The 21,992-nt window shown below is 40.1% G+C and overlaps 1 protein-coding gene across 1 annotated transcript in view; it reads right to left on the reverse strand.

The window, feature by feature from the left end:
* Positions 1 to 47: 47 nt before the first annotated feature.
* Positions 48 to 21,992, reverse strand: part of stag3 (STAG3 cohesin complex component) — a 29,458-nt gene continuing 7,513 nt past the window's right edge. The window contains exons 11-31 of the mRNA XM_071900328.2: positions 20,903 to 21,010; positions 20,264 to 20,363; positions 19,757 to 19,859; positions 17,734 to 17,837; positions 16,676 to 16,768; positions 15,459 to 15,551; positions 13,745 to 13,945; positions 13,040 to 13,107; positions 12,844 to 12,931; positions 11,662 to 11,742; positions 9,233 to 9,325; positions 8,394 to 8,562; positions 7,326 to 7,459; positions 6,540 to 6,641; positions 5,832 to 5,965; positions 5,104 to 5,226; positions 4,098 to 4,282; positions 3,756 to 3,951; positions 2,865 to 2,966; positions 2,393 to 2,486; positions 48 to 98 (exon numbers count right to left, since the gene is read on the reverse strand). Coding sequence (XP_071756429.2) covers positions 48 to 98; positions 2,393 to 2,486; positions 2,865 to 2,966; positions 3,756 to 3,951; positions 4,098 to 4,282; positions 5,104 to 5,226; positions 5,832 to 5,965; positions 6,540 to 6,641; positions 7,326 to 7,459; positions 8,394 to 8,562; positions 9,233 to 9,325; positions 11,662 to 11,742; positions 12,844 to 12,931; positions 13,040 to 13,107; positions 13,745 to 13,945; positions 15,459 to 15,551; positions 16,676 to 16,768; positions 17,734 to 17,837; positions 19,757 to 19,859; positions 20,264 to 20,363; positions 20,903 to 21,010 — 2,422 coding nt within the window. The remainder of the gene's footprint in view (positions 99 to 2,392; positions 2,487 to 2,864; positions 2,967 to 3,755; positions 3,952 to 4,097; positions 4,283 to 5,103; positions 5,227 to 5,831; positions 5,966 to 6,539; positions 6,642 to 7,325; positions 7,460 to 8,393; positions 8,563 to 9,232; positions 9,326 to 11,661; positions 11,743 to 12,843; positions 12,932 to 13,039; positions 13,108 to 13,744; positions 13,946 to 15,458; positions 15,552 to 16,675; positions 16,769 to 17,733; positions 17,838 to 19,756; positions 19,860 to 20,263; positions 20,364 to 20,902; positions 21,011 to 21,992) is intronic.

The raw sequence follows: 21,992 nt of genomic DNA on the forward strand, positions 1-21,992 counted from the left end.
TATTAATGCAGGCACTTCTGGAGAGTTACTGCGCTGGCCTCAGTCTCTCACTGGAAAAGGCCCTCAAGGAAGCTGGTCGAGGTGTGGCGGGTTGAAGGCTGCGGAGCAAACAGGAGAGGAAGAAAGTCTGAGCTTGCATGACCAGCGATAGAGTCTTTCATTTTGTTTTTACCCATCTTTGTCATCTGTGAAATCATTGACGCCAAGCAAAGAAAACCAAGATACTGCATTAACACACTGAGACTGGCACTTCCCTCCCCAGAGGCATCCTTCTTTAAATGTTTTGAACAAAACATTTTTAAGTTCCTTTGGAATAATAAACCTGACAAGATTAAAAGGCAATATATATATAATTCATATGAAAATGGTGGATTAAATCTAAAAAATATTGCAGCTATGAATTTATCCCTAAAAGCATCTTGGATTAATAAAATTTACCATAACAGTCTCTGGAGAACAAGTCAAAACTTGTCTTCTGTGTACTTATTCTTTGACAGCAAATTGTTTCCCTTTTTTCAATTAAAATCTCACCACTTTGAATGGCTATTTAAAGGAATATTAGCGAATCTCTCACCCTTTTTTAAGGATGCATTGAAGGCTTGGTTGAGTTTCCAGTATTACCCCCCAGATGATATCCAAAATCAGGTAATATGGATGAACTCAGAACTGTTAATAGATGGGAAGCCCTTTTTATGGGAAACACTTCAGAGAAATGGAATCATTTTTATAAATGATATACTAGATAACACGGGTGATTTCCTTTCATACCATCAATTTTGCTGTATGTATGGTCAGATATGTGATCTTTTTAATTTCAATCAGTTGATTTCAGTTATCCCAATTAACTGGAAACGGAAACTAAAAAAGAGTGGATACAGACAGCAGGTCTGTGCACCTATTACAAGGTGTCAGAAATGGCTATCCAAAACAAAGATAAATAAAATAATTTATAATTTCATTTTACAGAGCAGAGGCCTTACTGCTTTCCCACATACAGTCTGTTCCTTTTGGGAAGATGAATTTAATATTTTGATACCTTGGAAACAATTTTTCAGAACTATTTACAAAACAACAATTGATTCCTACTCCAGAATCTTTCAATTGAAGATATTCTACAAAATTACTGCTACTAAAAAACAACTTCACATGTTTAATATTGAACAATCACCATTATGTAGATTCTGTAATGAGGAAGAGGAAGACCAGTTGCATTTGTTTTTCTATTGTCCATATGTTGCAAGTTTGTGGACCGATATCCAAAATTGGCTAAGGCCACTCAATATTTATTTTAAATTTACACCTTTAAACATTATGTTGGGGGTTCTGGATGAAAACTGTCCCCAGATAATAAATACAATTATTCTGTTAGGTAAAATATTTATATTTAAAGCTCAATCAAGAACTAATTTGAATCTAAGTTTCTTAAAAAATACAGTGCGAAGCCAATTCCTTTTGGAAAAAATAATTGCTACAAACCATTACAAAGTAGCACAACACAATATGAAATGGGAAAAAATTTGCTCTAGTGAAGAGTGGGACTATATAAAACTCTAAATACACTACCTGTCATATGTACATTTCAGTTTCAAAATGCACTGGTACTGTCAATCTAATTATTTGAATTACTGAAGGGATCCTATTATTTTTATTTATTGTTTTTTTTTATTTTATTTATTTATTTATTTATCTATTTTTTTTCTTTTCTTTTTTTTGTGAGGATATATTGTCATGTCATATTGTCATGCGTGTTATGTGTATTTTTGCCTGTAATAAAAAAAAAAAGAAAAAAAAAAAAGAAAACCAAGATACTGCATTAACACACTGAGATGCTGCAACCTAATTTGATTATACATTAGAGACAATGAATCATAAATGCCCAAATCAGATCAACTCTGTATATTATAGCCATTCCTATGTTTAATATAACTTAAGTTAGAACTGATTCATTAATTATAACTGCATTATAACTCACTAATTTGCTTTTAAGTTAATTAGATTTGCATTAGTGTGTGTTGGATTTGGCCACATAACATTTCACACTTCCACTTCCAAACTTTGCTTCAAAGATACGCTTCCTTCCCGGTCCCCCGGTCTTCATCAGGAATACTCTGCATGCATCAATCCGATATGTGGGTTTCTTGTTTTCTTTTTCATTCATTGCCTCGCCTTTTGTATAAAGCTCTTAGTCAGTATTGTTCATATACCACTTGCTACAATAGTTGACTTTTTAAGTTTATAGTTTTACTTTTTTAAGCTGTTAAAAAATCTGACATGCGTACATTCACAATATACATAACAGTAATAATGTACACACTGGCAGATTGAAAAGCTACACTGTCAGTGCTTCATTGAGAATACTTTTTGGTGTATGATGGTTTATTTATTTATTTACCAGTGTATAGGCAGTATCTTTGTCAGAGTCGCTTTCAAAGTCCTCAATCACAGGCTCTTCTTCTTCCACATTACCCTCCTCAATCAGAGACAGTCTGGGGACACACACAAATCTAACATCAATCTTAGCTGATAGGTCTTTGCAAATAATAGTTAACCATTTAATTAGACAAATATGACGATTTTAATTCCAAAATGATTCATCCACCATTGGAAAAGTGACAGCTACTCTTCCAAAGTGACAGCAAAGATAAAAACAAATTATTGTACTTTTGAAAGGATAGCTTGCATTTTAAGTCCTTGGGTGACAAAATCATTTCACTTTTAGAGACCTGATCCTCTCTATTTTAGTGTTACTGAACAATGAATATGCCCCCAAACACCACCCAGAAATAAAGTAAAGGCTATAAAGGCTCTGGAATCAAACTGTTTATATCCTTTTCTCAAATCCTGAGCAGAGATTACAGTCTTACAAGTTGAGGTGCGAGTCCAGGTTGTACTGATCGGAGGCGAGGCCAGACAGGCTGGAGGAGGGCTGCCGCCGTCTGTTGGGCTTCACCTTTCGCATCTGGGGCCTAAAGAACAGAAAATATTGAACTACCTTTAACTACTTTTAGCCAAGCTGGGAAATTAACAGCAGCCACCAGCCAAATGCTGGTAAATTTTGTCTACGGCGGGCAAGTTTGTCTATCAGCCACTTTGAACCAGCCATCATTTAGATTCTAGCTGGCTGGTAAAATAGTCAAAGCAGCTGGGGAATTTTGTGATTTACCACCTAATGTGTTTAAAAAAAAGTGCTCTGCTTTCAGCCTATAACCCTGTAAGAGCTGTGTATCTATGCCCATGTTGGGAGATTTAGTTTCTATAATGCATCTTCGAAGGCCGCAAGTTGACTTTCACATATTGTGTCTGTCACTAGCATTACCCATCTCTCTATCTATCCATCTATATCTGAGTATATGAGTTGAGAGATGTGAGAAGAACATGGTCTTTTGTATACAGAGTTATCCAAATTAAGACAAAGCATGTTAAACAACAGACAAAACCAAGATTGTCAACAGTAACTTCAATGAACAAGCTGCAAATATTTCTGCATTTGCAAAATTGGACCAGAGCAGGGAACTAGCGTTTTCCTCTACTGGCCACATTAGCGGGTTGATTCCAAAACTGACCAGACACTTTCCCGATATTGCTTTTTAGAACAGAACTGAGAATAGTTGACTCCCTCGCTGGTAGACAGACCAACTTTCCAGCCAAAGCCAACATTTACCAGCATTTGGCAGGCAGCTGGTGTTAATTCCCAAACCCTGGTATGGAGCTGGTAGATATTTTTCAGATGTGTCACTTCATAAAACTCAACACACCCTCTGGAGAACTCATCCTCAGACTCCGGCTCAGTGAGGCCGCTGCCATTATCGGAGTCTGTGGCTCCGGGCTGCGTGGAGGCCGGCTGCTTGACCTGCTGTCGCTGGACTGTGGAAGTGAGGGCCGGGGTGGGCAGGTTGCTATGGATACTGCTGCTGTCCAACCAGGATCCTCTGCTGGCGCTGGACACCGAACCTGGAGGTGACAGGGGTCAACTGGATGATATGGATCAACAGAGCATCACATTATTATTCCCAATTCGTTTTTGTTAGTATTATCATTAATGTGTATTGTGTACCCATGCACGGTGTTATGTGTGTATGCATGTGCATCCATCTCACCCTCGGCGGCGGTCCTCCTGCGTTTAGCTGCAGGGGTGTCATGTGGGGTCAGGGTACTGCTCCTCTCCCCTCCTCCCTCCTCTCTGGGTTTGGATGAGGAGCGGATCTCTAAGGAGCGCTGGTACATTCTGACTGCCGGCCAGGAGAGGGCGGCCCTGGGACACTCTGCTTTCAGGAAGGCAGACCTGGGAGGGGATGACAGGGAGACGGAGGGATGAGGACAAAGACCAAGAAAAACCTTTGTTCAGTGGTTGCATTTTATTGGGTTTCTATGGATTATGCCAGATCAAATTCCATGTTTTATCATGACTGATGTACAAAGTAAAGTAACATTTCCTGGACTAGTACATAAACTGAAAATTCTATGTTTGAATTATTTCTTGCTTTGAAAAGCTTATTTTAATGTCCAAAATCTAGATTTGGCTAGCAAAAAACGACTAGGAGTTCACCGATTCCACTTTTCCACTGCTGATATCAAATTTGAGATCTGAACTTCCAATATTATAGATCCAATCAATTGCTTTTACTGAATATACAAAAATGTATATTCCAAAAAAACCAAACACCAAAAAAAAAAAAATATAAAAAAAATGTATACTACTAGTTTTGGCTCATTGGACAAAAATCACTGAGATATAATCAATTTTTCTCCATCAGAAAATCTAACCTCTCCAACCTGTACATGGGAAAAAGGCAGAAAATCAAGTTGCTTTGCTATGATTTCTGGAATATTACACATAGATCTATTGGATTTTAGTAGCTTGGAAATTCTGATACAAATTCATTATATACATAAAATGAAACTACATGACATTTCCAGTTTTCTCGTGACAGCAGCAGACCTGCTTTTATGTTGTTACTCAGTGAGTATTAAAGTTCTAAGATTCAATGAAAGAGTGATTGAAAGAAGAAGGTATATGTGAACACTTGACATGAACTTTCCTTTATATGATTACATATTTGTGCAGATGTAGATGAGTTTGCATGTGTGTTTTTGTTTCCTCACAGCTGGATGTGGTCCTGAAGGAGCAGCTTGAAACTGAACTCGCTGAGGATCTCCAAGAAGGCCAGGTTGGGGTGCTGCAGCCCTCCGTCCACTGGGTCCCGGAATGCAAAACGTATACCATCCCTAACAGCACACACAACACACACACCATACTTAAAACATAATAACCTAATCTACAACACAGAAAGGTTTTAAAACAGTGAGCTACATGTGTAAGTGCTCTCAAGGAAAAGCAAAAGAGTAAACACAAAAAAAAATACTTCCTTACAGCTATCGCCAAACTTCATGTTAACATCTCCTCAAAGTGTGATGTTTCACCATCAATTCTGAGTTTGTTTGATGAAGCTGATATTCATTATCATATAAGAGGAAATACAGTGTGTTGCAGGATAAATATCTGTGTTTCCTTTAAATTCATTTAGCGGGAGTGCCCCCCCACAGCTGGAAAAGGGTTAGGGTTAGGTTAGATGCAATGAAAATTCATCATGTGGCCGTATTGCTCAGCCCACCACCCCCCCAAAAAAATAACTGCTTTTGCAATTACAGCACATTTGTCTATATATCATGATATAAATATTCAAAGGAGATCCATTCTTAAACGCCAACTGGAACTGATCCTGGAACGGGCCCAGGCATGAACCACCTCCACCCCCCCACATCTACTGAAACTTCGACCGGAGACACTGGTCTGGTCTGAGTGTGTTTTCAGAGGCGAGTGTGTTACTGACATGTGCAGGGCCATGAGTGGTTTGCGGACGCGATGCAGATCGATGCCAAAGCTCATGGCCAGCCTCTTGGCCAAATCTCTAATCTCTCCAAGTTCCTGCCCGCTGCCATCTTCTGAAATCATCTCTGAGAACAGCTGAACACACACACACACACACACGATTGCCCGCCAACATATCTCACACCAAAGACAGGATATTCAAATAGTTCTTTGGATATGGAAAAACTATTCCACTTGTTCGCTGGCAGATCAAGTTTAAATAGGACTTTCAAAGAATTTGAGTGTTTGTTTTAACCTGCTTGGAGAACCAGATTAGAGGGGTTTACCACACAGGGCAATATAATTAGTAGACAATTACAGCAAAGTATTTTAAGGTCAATTTAGTATACTTTTCTGTGATTGCCAACCTGCCTGACACCATCTGAACTGTCTTAATGTGGTAAACTCCACCCATCTGGTACAAGTAGGTAAACCATGTAGAAAACACACATATATTTGATACTACACTGATCTTCAGTGAAGTTATATTTTGCCATCTGGGCACAGCGCACAATCTCTACTATTTTCTATCATTTATTATTCATCATTCAAACTACAAAATTGCCACTTACTGGTTAAAGTATGCCAAAACACTATACAACCATTGTGAGAAAAAACAATCACTGTCTGAAGGTTCATTATTAATATATTCAGATATGAGCACACACACCTGCTGCAGACTCAGACAGACAGTCTTGGCGCTCTGCACCGGACTGATGAGCTTGCTCTTGCTTAGCATCTCTTTGATGATGTCCCCAAAGTCTTTATAGAACTAGAGAAAGCCACGAAAGAAAGTTATTACAGTCATTCTTCATTAGTCGCTCCGGTTAAGAGCTAGATGTCTGAACTGTGAAAGTAATCTTCCTTTCTCGTCATCTCCGTTTCTTTCAACCACTGTTCCCTCTGACTCATTTTTTAGCACCCTCGCTGGTTCTAAAAAAGATCTTCTCACCCTCCTCCACTCACACATCCTCTCCATTATTTGCTTTTTCCCTTTGACAAACATATTTCCTGTAATCCTGTTTTTTTTTTTTTATCTTACTCTCTCTTTTCTCTTGTAGCAATCCCCTTTTCTTCCTCTGCCTTATCAGTACTTTCCCAGTCTTATCCTACCATCGCTCGCTTGTTTATCATTATCACTACCTTGTTCGTCCTTTTTATTTCCGTATCTTTTTTCCAGGCGGCCATTTCTTACTAGTATGATAAAGACAATCCATAGATTTGGAATGAACACAATGGCTTGTACTCTATTCTGTGTAATGTATTGCTTGTTTCAGTGCCACACGAATTTCCCCAATAAATTACTACTGCTTTAATTTTTATCTTCTACCTTATATTCCCCATCTTGTCCTTAGTTTCCTTCTTCCCCTCCGGTTCTAGCCCCTTAACCCCCCCCCTACCCCCCGCCAATCTCTCTTTAAGCCCTGATCTCCATCCTCCTCCTCCCCCTCTCCACCTTGCTGTAGTGCTTCAAGACGTCCGTGGCGGCGCTGAGGTCCAGCACTCCATAGATGACCAGCTTACAGTAGCCAGCCAGCTGGTTGCGCTTCCGTTGTAGAGCGGTTATCTTCACCTCCTCCTCATCCTCACCTAGAGGAGACAGAGAGCCGAGGGGGGGGGGGGGGGGAGACAGGAGAGGAGAAGACGGGGGAGTAACAGAACGATAGTTAAAGTGAGAGATGTAGACAGGAGAGGCAGTGAGAAAGCTTTGAGGTGTTGATAAGGCACAAGCAAAATAGAACATGCAATGAGAGACACACAGCTTCTGAGTTAAGCGGTGTTTGGCTTGGGAATTGGCAGTTCTTTGTGAAATACGAAAACAGAACTGTTATAAAAACAGATCCTCAAAACAAGAGATCAAAAACTATGTCCTAAGGCACAGATGGGGGTAGGTGTCCTATGGGAGAGCTTTGGCAGTTTTAAAATTGAAGAGTTCATTTCCAAAACACAACACATCCACGGTGGGTAAAAAAATCCTTTACTGAACGTCACTATTCACTATTTCTAAAATATAGACGATGAAGTCAACTTTATCACTTTGTCAATAAAGGACTTAAGGCGCCATAATTAGTACCATGATTTGTTTTAATTGTGCAATAATTTGATCATCTGAATGCTGCTAGTTTATGTCTATAATGATCATGGGATTCCTGGGTAGCAGGGGGATGGGGTTGGGAGGAATGGGTGGGTTGTACTGGTAGTTTTGTTAATGTTTGTTTGCTGTTTTTGTGTTTTTATCTATGTACACTGCCTTGGTTCATCATGTTAGGGGTTAGAGGGTGGGGGTGGAGTGGGAGGAAAACAAGGGAAATGGGGGGGGGGAATCTGTTGTAGTACACTTTGCTTTGTTTGCCATGTGTCACTTTTGTGACTGTGATGGTGCTCTCCCTTCCTTATACACACAATAAATAATTGATCACAAAAAAAAAAATTGTGCGATCATTTAATAAGAATAGGTGTCACATTTTCCAGAGTGTGGACATCTCATTTTGCAACAAAACTCTTCACTTGGTGAAGGAGGTACCGGTGAGCTCGTCGTCTTCAGGGCCGGTGAAGATGTAGTCCAGGAGGAAAGCGGCCATCTCAGAGCGCAGGGAGTCAGAGGGCAGGTAGACCAGCGTCTGGAGGGCGGGCTCAGAGCGAACCGAACCCGCACTATACAACAGCAGCAAGTCGCACAACAGCTCAAATGCCTGCGGATGGAGAGACACGCATGCAGGCTTTAATTGAATTCATTCTTAAATTCTGATTTCAATAAGATTCAGACATTACAGAGGTTCAACATGGCATGAGGGCATTTAGGGACATGAAAATGACTTTCTCCCCCACAATGCCTGGCTACCAATAACAGCAGAGACTAAACAGATTTTTGCAAGCTGTTTGGCCCTTTTTTTTTGGCTTCTCTATAAAGCACTAAATGGCTTAGCTCCAAAATACATCTCTGACTTGCTTTTAGAATATGATCCACTCAGACTTCTGAGGTCATCTGGGACTCGTCTGTTAGTTGCTCCCAGGGTGAAAACAAAATCTGGTGAAGCTGCTTTTAGTCAATTGCTGGAATAAACTTCCAGATGCACTGAGATGTGATCCCACTGTCACCTCTATTAAAAGCAGGCTCAAAACATTCAATTTCTCTGTGGCCTTTTACAAAATCATTTGTATGTAGGTGTAACAGGTGTTATTTATTTATTTCTATTTATTTTTATTATCCTTACCTATTTTATCTTTCTTTCTTTTTAATATGTCTTTTTACGAGCTGATCGTTGTGAAGTGTTGCTTAATGTTATAAATGCTGTTGATGACATGGCTGCATTGTTAAGCTATATATCATGAGGATGATGACGATGGTAACAAAGCTCTCACCTGGTCTCTGATCTCTGCCTGGCCCAGAGACAGACATGACTGACACACACTGCAGAACGAACGCACCTCCTTCTTCAGATGCTTCAGCTCCACCTGGGAGGAAGAATGATGGAGGGAAAGAGGGAAGATGTGTGAAACATACATAAAAACGTGTACATCTGTGTGTGTTTAAGACAAGAATAAGACACTTGCAGGGCAGGTAATTGTAAATTCATCTCCCATTTTTACCAACCAATTGGGATTTTAGACTAGACAGGAACGTCAAACAATGGTGGGTCCTGTCAAAAAAATACTAATACTCCTGCTAATACTCCTACTAATAACAATAATGTGATACATTGTTAGCTGAAGGGAAATAGTCTTTTCGCTTGCCCCTGTCCATAGGAAGGTCAAAGCATGGGGTTAGTTAGGGATTCAGTGTCTTGATCATGGACATTTTTCTAGGGAAGCTTCCCAACACAACGGCCTCCAGGTCCTCAGGTCCGGAGGACCTGGAGGCCTCATTATGCCACCCTGTTGCCAAAGTGGCTGGTAGCATAGACAAATTTATCAGCCAAGTCCCACCCTGCATGTGTGTCTTTTTATATTTGTGTGTGTGTGAGTACGTGCGTGCACAGAAAGAGGGAATATGGCGTCAGTTTGAGTGACCATACAAGGTATGAGAACGGACAAGGGATGGAAATAATCAAACATCAGGGATTTGCCTGTGTTTGCTTTGGAACTCTGGTGTAGGTAAACACACAAATGGCTGCATGAGTAATCATGAGGCCCTGAGTGACTCTGTGTGTGTGTATGTGTGTGTGTGTGAGAAAGAGAGGCAGGAAGAGTGAGAACAAGAGCGCAAGAGAGAAAGAGAACAAGAGAGTGAAAGAGTGAGAAGAGAGAGAGAACAAGTACATAGAGAGAAACAGAGTGAGACAGAACGTGAACCAGCGAGAGAGAGCGTCTCAGAGAGTCAACGTGGGTTCGGATGCTCTCTTAACAGATTGCTGTGTTAATTGCCTGCTGCCTGCACAGCTGGTGAGTTGGTAAACAAGACAGGCAGGTAAAGCTACAGAAACACGCAGGACGGCCACCAACATGCCCAACATGGGTTGGCTGTGGTGGCGATGGCCATCATGGAAGTATTAATCAGGTAGGCTGGCACTCCCTAGCAGTAAGTGAGTGTTTGACATTCTCTCGGTGTGTGAATAGTGCCGGCCAGCAGTGGCATGCTTAAGCAATAAGCCATGAGAAACAAAGCTACAGTGAGTTGAGAACAGATAGGAGGCGTTGTTTGGCACGACACAAAGCCTCTTAGCTGCTTATTGCTATTACAAAATGGTAGTAATGCACACACAAAAAGACATAAACAACAAACAAAACAAAAAAAATCACACATGCTCAATAAACATGTTGATTTGCAGGCTGAAACACCTGTCCTCCCAATAAAAAATGCAGTATGTTGCAATTTGGAAGATTCCATAATTTTGATATAAAAGAATATAAATAAATCTTTCATTTTTTATCAGTAACGATTACATAATTATTCTTAATTAAATGTTATTCTGCTAAGCAGTTCTTGAACAGAAGCTAAACAAAGTAATTGCGAAGAGATGGATTGGAATTGCTGTAATGCTAGTAACGTTCAAACAATCAATAATAATGGGGCTTCAATTTATTTCCTCTGCCAAGGAATATAATAGTCCTCAACTGTCCATCCCCCTATTAAGTCAAAACTGTCTTTAAAATCATCCATTTTAAGTGCTGGATAATATTTAACTGCAGTGCAGTAACAGGTGTACATTTATTGGGTATTTTACAACGGCTTCAAATGTGACTCAGTCAGATCCCAGGATCAGATTCATTTTATGAAATGGATTTGATCCATGCAGGTCAGCTGAAGGTCTTCAGTTATAACCCTTTGTTCAGATGGAGCCACTGGAAAGCTGCATGGCAAACATAACCTCACATGATGTATCGAATTTGAAAGGCTGAATGGAGAAGGCAAATGTTGCTAAAATGTGTTGATGAAGAAGTTGTGTGACAAACAGTGATGGAAACACATTTCAAATACATACTGACAAAGCATAACAACTTACCAAATACTAATCAATTCTGTTTTTCTTATGATACATGTTTTCTGACGTGGCTAAGCTCATGAAGCCTATTTACTTGCTTTAACACAGCTGATGAAAATGCAACTAATTTGCATTACATTTTTTGCAAGATTTCAAAAGTTTACTTAAAAATTAACTTGAGAGTTGGATGGAAACATAACTAGTGAGATGAATCACTGCTACATCACTTTGACATAACAGCCTTATCACCAGCTCAGCAGACCGACCTCAGTACAGAGTTCCTGCTTCCAAACATCAAATGAAGTATGAAAGCAGCATTAGGGATTGGAGAAAGAGGAATCAAGTTGTTTTATGATGTGAGATGAGCACCTCGGTTGGCGTGGAGCTGACCACATTCACTTTGGCCCAGAGCAGGTGGAAGGCAGCACACTTCAGAGCCGACACCATGAGCTGAAATTACAAAAAGGGAAGTCAATCAACTTACCACAGGGATGTGAAGACTGTGTGTGTGTGTGTGTGTCAGGGATGGGAAACTAAATGTTTGCTCTACTAGCCAAATTCTCCACCAGAAACTGAATTTTAATGGAAAAAAAAAAGAGGATTTTTAAAAATCACAAATCTCCCATAGGTTTTTTGCCAAGTGGCTGACCATATAAACAACCACCAGGCAAGATTTAACAGCGTTTGACTGGTGGCTTGTGTTAATATGTGATAATGTGATAGAATGAACATTACCTAGGGTTGGGAACAAAAACGATTTAATCAATGTAGATCACTTAACAATTCCTTCTCTATGAGCCGATTCCTTCACAATTCCCTTATCGTTTCTCTTACAGATTAGCTCTAAAGACCTTATAGCACCCCCAAAATACTTAGTCTGCAAATGAATTGACTGAAATTCTGCTACTGATCACAAAATACTGCAGAATGAATTTAACAGATTGATTGTTCATACCGCACTGATTTATTATTGTGTTACTTACAATACCCTTGACTCTAAAATGAGTCCAGCTTCCAAAACTGTACACACATCACACAACTGTACACTGTGTGTGTGTGTGAGTGAGTGACTGGAAGGTTGTGATGCGACGTAGTGTGGGTTCAGTTCAGTTCTCTGTGGTACAGGAGCAATTTCCTTATAGTTGAAGTGCACAGCACTAGTCTAGTTTGTGTAGCCACATCTCTTCTTTCTAACATTTCCCATGCTCGCTCTGCTGCTACACGCTTTGATACATCACAACCTTGCGGTCACTCACACACAGCAGATGAGGGGAGAATGAAGTGAGACAAGACTTTAGTAAATTAAAGGCTGTGCATTTTTTCTATTTAAAAAAGAGCAGCAAAAAATCTGGGAATTGATACGGCAAACATCGGAGTCGGTTCCTCAATGGAACCAGGTCTCAGTTCCCAGTTCAGTGTTTTGCTTCAGGGACACTTCAGCAGAGCAGATGCTTGCTGTCACGACAGTTTGAAGCACCTTAAATTGCGGCCTCCATAATCACTACACCACCCTGCCATCCTAATATCAAATTGTGTGTGATTATCACACACCTCCTTGTCAAGGTCTCTGGACTCCAAGCTGCTCTTCAGTAGCTGAAAGCATGGGTCGAACAGCTTCCAGCCTGTCAGGTCCTTGGCACTGGGAAACGCACACACACACACACACACACTTCTGTGTAAGGAATAGTCTGTGCCATGTGCCATGCTCACACTCTCACACAACACCCACCCACCCACCCACACTTACCTGCTGAAGGCTGCAATCCTCTTCAAAGCGGCGGCTGCTCTATACCTGTCATCTTCATCCGCAGTACCCTAAGTACACACATGCACAAACACACGTGCAAGAACAAACACACACACACTCTTAAGGGAAGAGTTGTCATCTACCCATTTTTACTACAGGGATACCATGTCCAAACATGACTTAACTAGATAGACATGTCTGTATGCAACACCCTGACAGATGAGATTTTTCATTTTTTCAAGACTTTCAGTATTTTTGAACACACAGCTACTGGTTATCTCTAATGGGAGATTATCATTTTCTACTTTTTGCCTGCTGTTTTGTGTTCCCCAGCACATGCCTGCACCATGACTGTATTTGATAGTGTTATTCCATGTTATATATGAGTAAGTGTGTACTCCTTTACACCTTATGTACAAATGTAGCCATTGTAGTCCAACTTTTTACTGCATGCTTTTTCGGACTACTGCTGCACTTTGGCTCCATCCCCAAGATAGAGCCACTCTCTTTTCAACTGACGTAAAATAACAATGAATAGTGTTACAATATATACTATTTTCATTAATGTTCCCAAAATTACTGTTTGCAATGCTATTGCAGGATAAATGCATGAGCAGGGACTTCTACAATTGCTACCACTGTGTGTGTAATTTCATCATGTGTTATATTTGACCATGTGGGTGCTTCACTGATGTGCTTGCCCACCTGCAGCAGATCATTAAAGTAGGTGTTGAAGCACTCGGTCAGGCCGTCCAGCAGCTGGCTGAACGCTAGTTGCGCGCGGGAGGAGAAGGTGTAGCTGTCGGAGCAGAGGGCGCCGGCCAGGCGGGTGCAGGCCTCCAGTACACCGGCGTCCGTGTGCTTATCCACAATGCCACACACCTGGGACAGCAGCAGGTCCAGATACTGGCAGAGAGAAGGGAGAATGGGGGAAAGATGGAGGGAGCAGACCGTCAAAGAGAGGAAGAATACTGACTTGTTGACCCGTATGGAGGCAGCCAGCCAGCGTTCATTGTGATTACTGTCATGTGCTGGTGTGTCAATAAGTCAGGTGATTGTAGTGTTTAGTTTATTACGGTTTTTGATTTATTGTTCCTTTGCATTATTATTTTGGAGATAACAGCTATTGATAGCTATTTGCACTGTGCAAATTTAGTCTACAGATTAACATAGTTCTTCAGTTCGCTGCTTGTTGCCAGATGATTTGAAGTTTATTGAAACTGAGATTTGCACTGACTAATGGACAATAATATTCAATATTGCTGATAGGCCAAAAATCTTCAATTATTAATTGTGCAACTACAAATCACAATATACAACTACACACAATTAATTGTGTGGCCCTAAATGGGACACAAGCCACAAGAAAACACATTTATAAAAACTGTATGGGTTTGGAGAATTTTTACAATGGAATTCTATGACAGTTCCAGTAGTAACTCATGACATCATGTAATTTCCATATTTAATTGTGTGAATTTCTATTTTCAAATGTTAAAACATTTACTCACTAGATTATTTGAACATCCCACAGTATTGATTTGCCAAGCTACAACAAATTTAGACATATACAGCCAAAAGTTCTGAAATTTGGGTAGAGTGCATTAAAACAGTCATTCAAAACAGGCAAGAACTCAATGAATCCAAGGCACTGAACTCTTAAATAAATGGATTCAGTTTTTCAGAATTTATTTCAATTTTGGTAATTCATTGTGGGTTTTCCCTCTTCACTTTTTTAATGCATGGATGCCCCTTTCTACAATGTGAACCTCTATAATTTTGAAGCCAAGGCAGCAGTCTTCCTCTGTGCCCACACTGTACATCAACCAACTGTCACTCAGCTGCTTCTCAAAAAAACAAACTATAGATTTCCACAACTTTTTTTGCAAAACTTTTGTGACATGTAACATTCTACATAACTTTCATGAAGTAACTGAACATTTTCATTTTGTGACTTCCAGTGAGCGCAACAGTAGAATAAGCTTCAATTCCTAGATCACTAACATTATTATCAATCAATAGTGAGTGCAATGATCAGCGCCCTTACAACAGATGTAAGAATATTCCTGTGATGGCAGCATGAACATGTTAGAGAGAAGTGCTAGGAAAAGAAATGAGAGAAATTAAAAGGAGAAAGGCAGCGGGGATTTTTCTAAACTTCAGAATAAGAGCATATTAAAGCGAGTGGAGGAGGAAGATGTGGGAGAGGGGAAATGATTCATGAGGGCTATGAGGCACTTGATGAGTTTTCAGCCTATGACAGACGTGACTCCGCTGTCCTGACTGGAGTGGGAAAACACAATTTTCAGTTTTTCTATGGCTTTGCAAGGAGGGAAAAGAAACCGTTCACGATCTGAAGTAGACTTCATTATCACTGCAGGGAAGTTCTGTTGGTCCTCCAGGTTTCCACCCCTCCTACCTTCTCCAGTCGTCCAGCGCTGCTGTACGTCTCCAGGTCGAAGTACAGCGGAGCCTTCAGAAGGAGGCTCACCTTCTCTACATCTGCTGAGTACTGGAGGTCGGTGATGGGAGGAGGAGGAAAACAGAGGTTCAGGACTTAAAAATGTGAGATCAAAAGACAAAATATGTGGATAACCAACACAAATGAATTAATTAATTGATTGACTGATTAATTAAACTAGAGCTGCAACGATTAATCGATTAATTGATTAGTTGTCAACTATTAAATTAATCGCCAACTATTTTGATAATCGATTAATTGGTTTTAAGAAAAATAAGTCAAAATTCTCTGATTCCAGCTTCTTAAATGTGAATATTTTCTGGTTTCTTTACTCCTCTATGACAGTAAACTGAATATCTTCGGGTTGTGGACAAAACAAGACATTTGAGGACGTCATCTTGGGCTTTGGGAAACACTGATCGACATTTTTCACCATTTTCTGACATTTTATAGACCAAACAACTAATCGATTAATCGATAAAATAATCGACAGATTAATCGACAATGAAAATAATCATTAGTTGCAGCCCTAAATTCAACATCCATTTCAGTCTCATTAAAATATACGACTACTAGTCCTCCCAGAAACTGGCCTGTGGCTATGTCTGGGTCTTGGACAGTAGTTTTCAAAATGATAAATTCATGCTGAATTAATTCAAATGACCGTTGACCTATTCTGAGGCAAGATTCAAGTCGAGGACAAGATGCATGTTTTTAATCAGAGTGTTCTTGTCGAGATATCGACTACAGGATGTCAAGACATGAAGGAGGAAAATTAATGAAATCCAAAAATGGCCTGTAATATGGGACTGCGAACAACGCAGCTAATTTAGCTAGCAGGGTATATTCTGGAAACATTGTTCAACTGTATGGGCAAAATGCAAACACTATATGGTCTAGCTGGTTGAAAAAAAATGTATGAAGCAGACCATAGAACAGGCAATGTAGGAGAAAATATGACACAGTAACGTTACTCTTGGGTGTAGAAATGAAGGTGCCAGTACTGCTGACACTTCAAATCTCCTACCTGTAGTGTGCCACACGAATCTCAAATTAATGTGTAGTTTTATGTACAATGCATTGAATTTCATAAGATGCAGTATTAATGTTATCCATGATGTCTTGTTAAAGTGAGTAAAGGTCAAATGTCGCCCAGCTCTAAATGGTGTCTGTACCTTGGCCAGTAGCTGTGGCAGCAGGGGGATGAAGTGGGCGGTGATGCGTCTCCTGTCCTGAGCCTGGATCTTCTTATCCTTCATGCTGAGGATCTAATCCCACATGTTCATTCAGTAGAGCGGCCACAGGTCGGCAGGTCAACCGTGCACACATGCAAGTGTACAGACAAAAAGCATGATAGCAGATATCATGTGTGAGTGTGTGTGTGTGTACCATGTCATGTGACCACAGCCAAATAAAACCACTGCTAGAGAAAATGTGAATTAAAATAGTACACTTTGCCAAATTCTCAAAAACACCACAAATCTAGCCCTGGTGTTTAAAGCTACAATATGCAACTTTTTGTCTTGAGATACAAAGTATATTGTAAGACCCGACACGTTCCAACACTAAAGTTGTCACTCACTTTGACGAGCTGTCTAACTTGAAATGGCATATAGCCTGAGACAGAGGTAACTGAAATTCCTAAAGCTACCACAGGCATTGAAGAAGGAGACATGAAAAGCAATACTGATGTTCACCTGTGTTTCTGAGCAGGTTTTGTCTGCTACACATTTAGCTCTGCTGTTCATTCGTTTCTTACTGCTTTCCGCCATTGTCGTTGTTGCTATGATTTCCCTTTGCTTGACAGCCACAACCCAGATCACCGCTAGCTGCACTCCAGCAAATGGTATACACCCAAAAATGTCCCATCATCACTGAAAAGCCAATTTCAGGCTAACGGGGGATTTACGCACGTACTCACAGAATCACACACAGACTCAGACTGATATGGTGTGATATATCCTATTTATTTATTATTTTCTAATGTCAAAACATTGCATACTGTAGTTTTACAGCTACTTTAAAGCTCTATTTTAGGTATGATATCGTATCTAAAGTAAATAAAAAAAAATGTAGTACTGTAACCTGCACTAGGATCCATACCTTGGACCAAAATGGATGTGAAGCAAAAACTAAAAATTTACATTTCTCCCCCAAGCATCACGGCTGCATATGATTACAGAGGAAATACGCATGTGTGTGTGTGTGTGTGTATGTGTGTGTGTCTCCCCACCTTCTTGCCCTGAGCTCTCCCAACAGGTGGGTTTGCCTCTGCTGCCTGTCTGATGGCACACATCATCAACTCTATAAGAGCCCCTTCCTCCTCATACATCAGACCTGACAACAGAGAGAGAGGGAGAGAGACAGGCGCAGAAACGAGTGGGTGATGGTTGGGATGGGCAGAAGAACCAGGCAGGAGGAGGAGAAGGGAGAAGATATAGTTTAGTTTGGAGTTTTTATTTGCATTGTGATAAAACAGAAGGGTAAGTGTAAAAACAAAGACAAAAAAGAAAGAGAAAAAATACTGTTCGGCATAAGTGAGATTAAAAAAGGGGCTTTTAAGAACATCTCACCTGAAAACACATGAAAGAAAGAAAAAAAAATGACACAATTGGATGGAGGAAAAATCCACCCTAAAACACTTACATTGTTAAAAAAAGAAAAGAAAAAAGAAAAAAAGAAGTAGAAAAAAACACTTCACTACACACATCACAAAATAACTCCTGGAATGCATTAAACATCACAGATTGAGGATTTATTTATTATTTAGTTATTTATTTAACAGTTTAAGAGTATCTGAGGGTGGAATTTTCCTTCAAATGACAACAGAGCACAATATAGTGGGAAAAAATAAAAATGCATAAAATGATAAGAAAGGGAAATAAAATAGCCCTGATGGGGAAAATGAAAAGGGAAAGTGCTAGTGTAGTGGTGAGTGGGAGGTGAAATGTGTGTGTGTGTGTGTGTGTGTGTGTGTGTGTGTGTGTGTGTGTGTTCTAGCGCATGCATGCATGTTCAGAGAGAATTTGCGTGTGAATCACCAAAGGGGAAACCCAAGGGGAAAGTTCAAGCACTTTGGTTCAGCAGACAGATCCTGACAGTCTAAATCAAATCACAGGTTCGCTATACTGTATGTTTATGTTGAAAACGTCAAATGTTCAGCTCTCAGAAGGTTAGACAGGGTTTAAAAACATTTTCCATTTTTTTAAATTCACACATTTCCAAATGTTAATTTGGAAACTTTCTTACCTTTTTTATGTTCCTCATGTTTATATTTATTTGTTTTTTATACTTTTTAATACCTGGACATAGTCAGCTTTAGAGCTGCAACGATTAATCGATTAGTTGTAAATTATTAACGTCAAGCTGCCTGAGCAGTGCGCCGGCGGCGGCAGACAGGAGGTCTGCAGGATGGTCGCCCGCGACGACGACGAGGGCCCCAACGCCGTGGTGACCTACGCTCTCCAAGACAACCGGGACGAGCGGTTCGAGATCGACGCGGTGACCGGCGAGGTGAAGTCACACGGAAACTTCTGGTCCAGGAACTACAGTATTCTGACGGTACGAGCTCCGCACTGTCTAACTGTTATTTTTCTATAACTTTTTTTAGAATTATCAATATTTTTGATGTTCAGTCATGCAAATACAAACTGACATGTATGTTTCCCTGTAAGTACATGTGGATTTAACTAGAGCCGAAACGATTAATCGATTAGTTGTCAACTATTAAATTAATCGCCAACTATTTTGATAATCGATTAATCAGTTTGAGTAATTTTTTAAGAAAAATAAGTCAAAATTCTCTGATTCCAGCTTCTTAAATGTGAATATTTTCTGGTTTCTTTACTCCTCTACGACAGTAAACTGAATATCTTTGGGTTGTGGACAAAACAAGACATTTGAGGACGTCATCTTGGGCTTTGGGAAACACTGATCAACATTTTTCACCATTTTCTGACATTTTATAGACCAAACAACTAATCCATTAATCGAGAAAATAATCAACAGATTAATCATCAATGAAAATAATCGTTAGTTGCAGCCCTAGTCAGCTTTCCAAACCTGTATAAAAACCTTGATTATAACGGAGTATGTCTTACCCACGGATGGGAAATGGATGTCTTATGCAGTCTGATAACTCAACCGCCCACTTTGGCAGGTAATCAACCATTATTTGGAGGTTCCTTTCTACTCTAAAACTAAATTTAGAATGACTTCCAACTAGTTTCCTGCCCTGCTCTTACCTTGTCCGTCACCATCCTTCTGCAGCAGGAATGCCGTCATGGTCTCCCAGTCCCTCAGCTCAGAGCCTGCCACGCCCCACAGACTGTCCACCAGGTACGCCCCATGCTCATGGAACTGGAAAGGGAGGAAACGGAGTGAATAAGAGTGAGGCTGTTTCCCAAATAATGTTAATATTTGGGGAGGCCCCCCCCCCCCATGTGGATTAACAGCTGCCAGATTCAGATTAATTTCAGGTGCTGTGATGCACAAAGCTGGTGTTCAAACCATGATTTAAGGCTGTCAAGCACTGAAAGTGTGTTAGCGAACTACAATGACTATAATTCATGGTAACTATGATGCAATAAATGATATAAAGCTGAAACATGCCTGCCCCTTTTTTCAGTAGCCCAGGTTCGGTAAGTAAATTTCCCATTCATTTTCCCCATACATATTTCAGAAAATAAGCTTTGAAGCGAACCGACCAGCTACCAGTTTAATCAAGAGCTTATAACCATAGATTCAGAAAAGGGAGAGACTACCTCACTCTGGATGTAGAAGGAGACCAGGATTTGCAAGAAGGCTGCATTGCCACCGCCTGTATCCTTCTCCTGGTCGTCACTGGCAATCAGAGTTTTCAGCCTGACACACACACACACACACACACACACACACACACACACACACACACACACACACACACACACACACACACACACACAGAGCTTAGCTGCATGTATTGTCAGAGAATAATACTTCTACTACTAATAATAATAATATAATGATAATAATGATAATGTTATCATTAACAGAATTATCCTGACTCTCATCACTGTTGTAAAAATTAACGAAACTTTCCATTAACAAAAAAAAAAAGAAAAAAGATTATTTGAATTATTATGTACAGTATTACAAAGGCCGAATGGAAAGGGCAAATTTTGCTAAAATTTCCTCAATATCCTGAAAAGGTTTTGATGCTCGCTTGAGGTGGAAAGGTGTTTTCCTCGATAAAGAAAGGATGCGATACATAGTGATGGAAACGCATTTGTCAAACACATAACTAGGCACATGTAGAGACACTGTCAGAAAAAAAGGTACCTTTGACAGCCACGGCAACAAAAAAGTACAACTCTGTACCTTTTTTTCCTGAGAGTGTAGGGAATGGAGGGACGACAGCCTACCTGTTGTAGAGGAAAATGCCGGCTGCAGAAGCCAGGCGTCGGTGTGAAGCAAACACCAGGGGATAGATGTGGCCGCATTCGTTTTCTCTCAGGCCCTCCTCTGTCCTCCTAATGCATGCACACACACACACGCACACACACAGATACAGGTTAGATACTTAGTGTTACATTGAAAACAAGAGGTGATCAGGCCGTTGCCATCAAGGCTCCTAGACTTTGGAACGACCTGTCTGAGGAGTTTGGGCTGGCTACATCAGTATCAAATCACTTTAAAATTCACTTTTATAGACTTGCTTTTATGTAATCATATTTTATTAATTGTCACTGACCTCCCTTTTACTTTTAATTGGCTTTCTTTGCTTTTATGTTTCTTGCTTTGCTTTCACTATTTCTACCTTTTGTTTTTATTTACTCTTGTATAGTGCTTTGTACCTGTATTTGAAAAGTGCTATCCAAAGAAATATCATCACTATTATTATTATTATTAATTCCTAGTGTTGGAGTGGGACTTCCTAATGGAGTTAATACTGTACTGTGTAATGTGTGGAGGAGTGGGTCAAGTACTTGTGTTTGTGTAGGATTTTTGAATTTACATGAATATGAACTTTTCCAACCACTTGATACAATTAAATAGAGCTTGAACCAGCAGTTGAAATGTTCGGATCCTGTAACAAATTGTTCTCTCTCTTGTTATGTAGTCAATTGTCATTGGCTTGACTCATTGGTGCGAGGTGTTCACCATCATGAGAGCTCACGACTCACACACTGAAGCACATTCTGTGAATCATCAGCCTTTCTAGTGAGGAGAGTATCACACATTAATGAGTAACCAATCTAATTTTCATTGTTAAGAAGTTGGACTTACAATCACTTGCGGAAAATCCTGATATATTCCGCATTTAATTATTTTAACCCTGTATTTATGCAGGGAAATTTGACTGATCATATATGGACTTTTTCCTTGCTCAGGGGTGTTTTGCTGTGTATGTGTTGAAGGAGGGGAGAGTTTGTTATTCAGGGATTTGAACCAGCAACCTCTGACCTCTAGACTAGCACTGCCCCTATGCAGTAATATGGTGTAAACAAAGAG

This window comes from Centroberyx gerrardi, chromosome 16, assembly GCF_048128805.1.
Source record: "Centroberyx gerrardi isolate f3 chromosome 16, fCenGer3.hap1.cur.20231027, whole genome shotgun sequence".
NCBI classification, from domain to species: Eukaryota; Metazoa; Chordata; class Actinopteri; order Beryciformes; family Berycidae; genus Centroberyx; species Centroberyx gerrardi.